Here is a 7,274-nt window from a genome sequence, read left to right as displayed (position 1 = left end):
GCCTGTACGGAAATTCCGCCCCCACGAATCCATAAAAGGCGAAAAAGGACGACGATGATGGGCAATGGCAACAACAACAACGACGAGGAGGGTTGAACAAAAAAAAAAGAAAAGGAACTTGCAGCACTACGTTAAGCGCTCGTTTTGGAAAGGGGCACAGTTGCAGTTGATTCTCTCTCTCTCTCTCTCTCGCTCTTCGTTTTGTGGACAAACACCGATGGACAGCACAAAGGGCGGCTTATCAACGCCCCGCGATCGGCGAAGGGGTGGGAGTAATTTTCGTCGGTGGCGCTGCGATGAAGATTCGTTTATATTTCGTTTTCCCCTAAAAGGGTCCTTTTTTTGCCGTACCGCGGGAATGCTCGCAGAATGATGGAAAAACGTGAAAAGAAGATGCGCAGGCTTTCTCCACCGTGATGGTGATGCAATTTTGCGGCAGAGCTGAACGAAGTAGGCGGGAAAGTCAGAAAGAGAGAGAGAGAGAGAGCTACACAAAACAAGACACAAAGGAAGCAAACTGGCATTTCTGAAAAAAAAAAACCTTAAAGCCTCCTCTCGCTGTAGCCAAAACCTGTGAATGAAAAGTTTCCCATCCCACCCGCCTCCCAACCGTTGATGGAAAGCCGTGGATGGGAAATCGTTCGAAAATATCTTCGCAATGCTTGAGTGTGTTGCTGTTTTTTTTTTCTGTTTGCGCGCCTCTCTGTCTATGCGCCCTGCCACGATGGAGACGCTTGGTGGTGCTTTCGGTCAAAATTGTTCCGTTCCGTTGTTTAGCTCGATTGCATTAAGGCAGGAAATTTGAATAAATGGCAAATGGCCGGGTGGAGAGGGAAAAGGCGAACCAATCGGTGGATCGGTGGATGAGTCGAGCACGCGGATTGAAATTCGAACCATTTGTGTTGTGGACAGCGTGGCGAGATTTGTGCGATTTGTGAGGTTAATTAATGACGAATTCGATCCAGATTGGTTTCGCCACTTCGGCGAGCCACTTGATTAATGGGAGTGGAAATTAGGATAATTTGTTCATTGTCAAAAGCCGCAAGCAAGAGAAACGTTGGAGGGTAAAATGAGAAAAACGTAAGAAAATTACCTAAAACTTGCTCTCCCTGGGTAAGGATTTTATTTTCCAGAGCCACTTAAGGGGGTTCACGATCAAGCGCAAGGAAAACTTAATTTCCTTCACCCGTGGTAGCGCGAGCGGAAAAGAAAACGGACAAAAAAGGAAAAACGAACAAATGGCGTCGAAGGGAAAGGTTACATATCGTTATCCTAATTTCACCGTTCGTTGATTTCCTCGGTGCTCGGGCGACCTGGCCCAAAATTGGTAAATAGAGCCGTTTAGAGGGTTCGCCTTCGCGTGGTTCGCAACGTTCGCAGCGCTCGTAACGTTCTGCCAGCGCACCAAAGGGATGACAGTTATTGCTAGTTCTTCGAATGCAAGTTTTCATCCCCGGTCCCGGGATCTTTTCGGCCCCCCCTCTCGGAACGTTCCCGGTGCCGAGTTTTCCGCGATACCGGCGCGCCCCAAAAATTACAGCCGCTCGGTTTCTTTTGCCGTGGTTCTGAGCAAAAGCGAAGAGACGCCGCAATATGAAGCGACTATCTTTCGGCGCATCGTTGGTGGTTGGTTTTGCCATCTTCCTAGCGTTGGGGTTTTTACTTTTTCTTCAGCTTTTTTTCCCAGGTTTTGCCTCCCAAAATCACCGAGGCACCGAGCGGCTATCGTCGTTCGCTGCCAGCCAGGCTGCGTCGTCAGGCTTGTTTGCGCTCCCGGGACTGCAATGTTTCAAAAGCGTTGTTTCGCCAACTCGTCCGGCGAGGGACGTGGGAAAAAGCTCATCGTCCTCGGAGGACGTGCGAAGAAAGATCGAGATGATAAACAAACTTGAAATCGGTCCAAAAAACCCGTCGGGTTTTGCGGGTGGCTTCTCTTGCGCCAGTCCGAGCGACAGATAAATGTGTGCCAAGGGCAATTTTTCCCACAACACGGAACCCACGGCTAGGCGATGGCAGTCAATTTGCTGTTCCGGGCGATAGTTTAGACGTGCCATTCTGGTCGGACGGTTGAAGCTGACAGTCTAGAGGAAGAAGGAAAGTTGGTTCCGTAGCGGTAAAGTTGAAAGCACCGTGTATGTGTGTGTGAGTCTCGAAGGGAGATAGATTTTCTCTGCATCTGTGCGGGTGTAAATTCGCGCGAAAAGTGTTCATTTTTCAATATTTACCCACCACCCTGTGAGCGGTGGTGTCGAACTCTCGAAACACCGACACCGAATGGTCGATGTCGTGTCGTTGAGCGAAAAGTCCGTTGCTCGGGATAATACACTCCCACGGGTGCTGCATGGGAGCTGCAGTAAATTTAAAAGTCCTCGAACAGGGATCGATCGGGTGGATTGGGAGATGATCGAAGTTTTAATAAAAATCAAGCCAAATTAACTTTGAAGTTCTCATCGTCACGAGGACGCACCTTTTCGTTTGTCGTCTTCGTTTTTGACTCAAAAAAAAAAGAGAAAAAGGACAGGTAAACTTTTCTCCACCGACACCGAGACCCTCGTGGGATCGAAGCGAGCGATGACAATCGACCGAATGGCATTGTGTGTGGCATTGGGATGTGGGCAAACGCCAAGTGCAACCCAAGTGGTGCCATATCCGCGAAACAAATCAACAATATATCCCGGACCCGTCTCGCCGGAGCCGCTGTCGTGACGGAAAAGTTTTAAATTTAACTTCGATTTTACTTCCCGCGAGCGATTATCGTTATCAGGGCCGATGCGGAGGAGAGAATGGAGGCAGGGGGCGCCATTTGTCCTTGCGTTATTACTTTTTAATGGGAAATGGGCATGGAGCAAAATAATATCACATCTTCATTGTGAGCCGCGTGGTGAACATTGTCCTCGTGCCTCTGGGGGTGGAGGATTCAATTTCATGACCAAGCATGAGGCGTCGTCCTTTGGGAGGAGGGGAGGGGGTGCATTGTTGTGTCGTTGATAAATTGGGAAAGAAAATTTTGCCAATAAATGGGGTCGGACAAGCCGCATCTATTTGTGCCCTTTGATGATTAAAAATTTAACGACACATTTGTGGCGCACAAAGGAAGAAGGATAAAAACAGGAAGAAAATTCACACGAGAAGCATTTTCCAGCCACTCTAATGTGTGTGCGTGTGTGTCCTTGGAGACTCCGCCGCCTGGTGTTGGTGTGCTGATACAAATTGGTGAGTGATAAAATTTACTTTAATTGCTTTTCCTTGTCACGGCCGCCCGGGAGATGGACCCAATGGTCCTAGATCACAATTTTCGGACAAGCCACCGGTAGCAGCTCAACAAAATCAAAAAAAAAAAAAAATTGGCCATACGAACTGGTACGGAATAAAATGCACCGGGGGTGAGACAAAAACACCCCGGACCCGTTCGGTGGACGGGTAAAGATAAGTAGATTTTGGAAGCGGGACCGAAAAGTTTTCGATCGTAAAAAAAGTGCCGGGATTTTACGAGCGCTCGAAACCACCAGACCACCAGGACAGACCAGGGCAGTTTCTTACGCAACGTGTCCTTTTTTTTGCCTATTCTCTTTGACACAATCTTTTTACTCTTGCGGAAAAGTGAAAAGAAATCGCGTCCCGCTTCGGCGAGGGTGAGGGTAATTTCGGAAAATGCACTAAAATCGGTTTGCCGGTTGGCTGAAGCGTGGCGGCCACTATTCGGGCGATTAGTTTTGTCGAACCGGGTTTTCCGGGTCGCTTATCGAGCCGCCATCGGCGCCCGCTGGATAATGGCCATCGATTTGTAGTAGTCTTTTGAAAAGGGGCCCGAAAAAAGCCACCAAGAAAAAAATTGGTTCTTGATCGTTTTGAATGGGCGGTGTACCGTGATGGAACGGTGGGATTCTCAACCCCCTGGGGAGCCTTTTTTTCGGTGGCTTTGGGGTGTGCGTTTAATGGAAGTTTCATGCCGGTTGATGATAGTTCCTTTTCCACAGTCGCAATCTATGAATCGAAACCACAAACACTCCAATTTTCTACTCACAAAACTCCACCTCAACAATGTCATGTCATCACACTACTACGGATTTACAAGGATCACTCAAACGTGCATGTGCAACGGTGGGTTACAAGCTTCAGCTAAGAGCGCACACCAGCCAAGACTCGCTGGTTTCTCGTTCATCTAAGGCCTTCTCTGCAACAGTTAGACTCGCCCAGTGCGCCAACTTCCGAAGACATGCAGCCGCTTGTGGGAAATCTGAAATTAATTAGCATCAGCACGGTTCGATGCCCGGCGAGATGCATCCGCTGCACACCGAAGGCCCAAGAAGCCCCAGCTTGTGGTCTAGGGGAGGTAAATCGGTCAAACGAAGGAGAACAATTTAATTTGTGCCGTACGCCACCGTCGTCTCCGTACTCACCGACACGGGCAGCATCAAGCAGCAGCTTACTCGAGAGCAGCGTCCTCGTGGCTGGGTTGGGAATTTTCTCCGCTCGCGCTCGTCTCCACCCACGGCACGTGGGGTTGTAATTGCTTGGTAAATTTTCTGTAACCCTCCCGTGCGGGGTCCAACATTCCGCCCGCCAGTTCGTCATCGCTGGCGACCGGTTCGTCCTCGGAAAGCTGCACCAGCGAGAGCTCGTGCCGGAATGGGCGCGGTGACGCTGGTAGTGTTATGTTTTCTGCAATGCCATGAAAGGAATCGGTAATGAGTACGAAAATGCACACAAACACAAACAGAGTCGCAAGGAATGTACGTTATAAAAATAAAACACACGGAATGCAGCAAAAAAAAAAAAAAATGAAAAAGAAACGCACGACCGCCCGAACGATCGGATATGTGAGTGGTTTCAACTCGTCGCTTAGACGTGCCACCATCGCTCAATGGGAGCGAAAAGCCGACCGAGGCTGCTCGGGAGAAAAAAAAAAGAAAGCATATTCATGCCGCTGGGGGTAATTTACATTTCACTTGTTCATTTAGGCTCCCACCCAAGCTCCGCTGGGGCGTACGCGACAGTCCGAGGTCGTCCTCCAAGATGAGCCGAGGTCCTTTCGAGCTGCACACATTCCGTGGAGCTGGTGGGTTGGTAGCTATTTTTATGAAACCGGCGTTGCGTTTGGGGACGCTACTCACGAATCCGAATCTCCCGGCTGCACAAGAAAGCTCCGTGGGCGCACATTGCTGTGGGGGGCACGTACGGAGCAACAACAACAACAACAAAAAAAACTGCTGCATGACGCGCAGTTGACATGCGGCATTTGGTTGGGTTTAATTCCCTTAAAAAGAAGCTGACACACTCGAGCGCCAAAAGCCACACAAACACACGCGCTCGGGAGGGGTTTTTGGAGAGCTGTTTTGCACCCAATCACTGGCGCCTGTACAGCGACTGGTGGTGGCACTCGACTCCGATCTCCGGGGCCAATTAAAGCGCTAAATATTCCGCTCAGGCCAAGCGGACAGGCCGGGATGTTTGTGTGTGCAATAATTCCACTCTTCCAGCTAGTGGCTGGGTAACTCTCAAAAGACAACACCACACGACACGGCCTGGTCCTGCAAAACCGTGACCTGCATGACTCGCAAGCGTGTCCTGCCGGTGGCTGCTTCCTTTCTCTGGAGTGAAAGGAAACGAAAAGCACCCCCCCCCCCTAGCGACTGGGCCAACAGATGACGTTGTGTAAGCTCCTCGACATTACTTGACATAAGCAACCGAGCGCAAAGGACTGGAGTTCAAGTCTCTCGCCGCTGGTGGTCCTTGCGGTGGGTTTCCATTCGTGCCAAATCCCGTGAGCCCGTGAGGAGGAGGAGGAGGAGGAGGATTCGTGTTCCTTTCCCTTTTTTTTTTCTCCACCCGCTCGTACGCTTGGCGACGTACCGTACGGCGACCGGATTGCAAAAGTGAACGAAAAATATTTTAAATTAAAGAAAATTCAATTTAAAATTGACAAACAGCTGCGAAAGAGGCGACACCGCACCACACACACCGCATCACACACCCACACATGCGGCAACACTAGCTGCATGAAAAAAGGGGGGCACACGCTCGGTTTGGATGTGACTCTCCTTTGGCGCAGACCGCCAGTAAGCCGAAGTCGTCCTGCAAATAGTGGGACGGGAATGAAAAACGAAAACGTAACGATATCAGGGGATCATTTTTTCGCGACCTTTTTCTCGCGACCTCCCGCACACACACACGCACACACAATCCACGACCGTTGCACAAGCTGTCGGAAGGTCCTGAAACGGGCTGGGGGGGAAGGGAAATCCTTCACCACCAGGTCCTTCCCACTCCGGGGGGGGCGCGCGCTGCAAAGAAGATAAAAATTCTGATGACTTTATTTTAGTGCGATGAAGATTCCGCGCGCCGCTTTCGCTCGGGGATGTGCCATCTCGTGGCGCTGATTTTTCTCACTCCTCCATGCCATCGTTGGGGGCGTTTGAGGGTGCACCCCCATTTGGGAGAGAGAGAGAGAGAGAGAGAGAGAGAGCGAGAGAAAGAGGACGTACGTGAGGACGAAGCCAAGCAAGCTGAAAGGAGACGACGAGCGTGAACATGCGGGAACGCACGTACCGGGACATACCGGGGTATAAAAATGAGAAAAGATTCAATTCACCCCCCCCCCCCCCCCCCCGAGTGCGCGCGCCTGGGAAAGCCGCCACCCACAACAGCCGCGAGGGAGGGCGGGGGGATGAGCAAATCAACATAAAGAAGTGCAGAAAAGGATCAGCAGACGGCCCCGTCCTCGTTGCGATTGTCACCCTTCGCGCCTGGGTAATAGTTTGCTTCTTCCATTTTTTCCGCTTTTCTTTCTCTATCTCTCTCTCTCTCACTGTTTTGTGGGGGTTTTTGCTTTTCCAGAGTGCACACACCGAGAGAGAGAGAGAAAGAGCTTTGAATACACATCGCCATTCCGAGAACGCGGGTGAAGCGCTTTATGCTTCGGGTTTTCCATCACCGCGAACTGGGGAAAACGTATGAAAGGGAAGAGCTGACAGAAGGAGAGGCAAGTGGCCACCACCGAATGGACGGAGTAGAACGAGCCACAGGACGACCGGTGCGAACGGAGAAACGGCAGCATGAAATTTGCGTGTGCTTTCTTAGTCGGATTAGGTTAAGGCGGTGGGGGTTTGTGGGGCTGTCGGTGGTGGTGGTGGTGCAGAGAGCGCAAGATGGATATGGAAAATTATGATGATTTTCCCAACTCCACCAACTCCCACAACCACAACCCCCCTACTCAACCGACACCCACAGGCAAGGGACCTTTTCGTGCGCGCGTTTTGCGTCGCTTTTCACCG

General features: G+C 50.7%; 1 protein-coding gene across 1 annotated transcript in view; it reads right to left on the bottom strand.

Moving 5' to 3' along the window:
• Positions 1-4,426: 4,426 nt before the first annotated feature.
• The window catches only part of LOC128724589 (uncharacterized), a 36,429-nt gene continuing 33,581 nt past the window's right edge, over positions 4,427-7,274 (bottom strand). The window contains exon 8 of the mRNA XM_053818312.1: positions 4,427-4,662. Within this exon, the coding sequence (XP_053674287.1) occupies positions 4,427-4,662 (236 nt within the window). The remainder of the gene's footprint in view (positions 4,663-7,274) is intronic.

The sequence above is a fragment of the Anopheles nili genome, chromosome 3, assembly GCF_943737925.1.
Source record: "Anopheles nili chromosome 3, idAnoNiliSN_F5_01, whole genome shotgun sequence".
In the NCBI taxonomy this organism is placed as follows: Eukaryota; Metazoa; Arthropoda; class Insecta; order Diptera; family Culicidae; genus Anopheles; species Anopheles nili.
The sequence above is the reverse complement of the archived record's forward strand: the minus strand, read 5'-3'. Positions and strand labels throughout refer to the sequence as shown.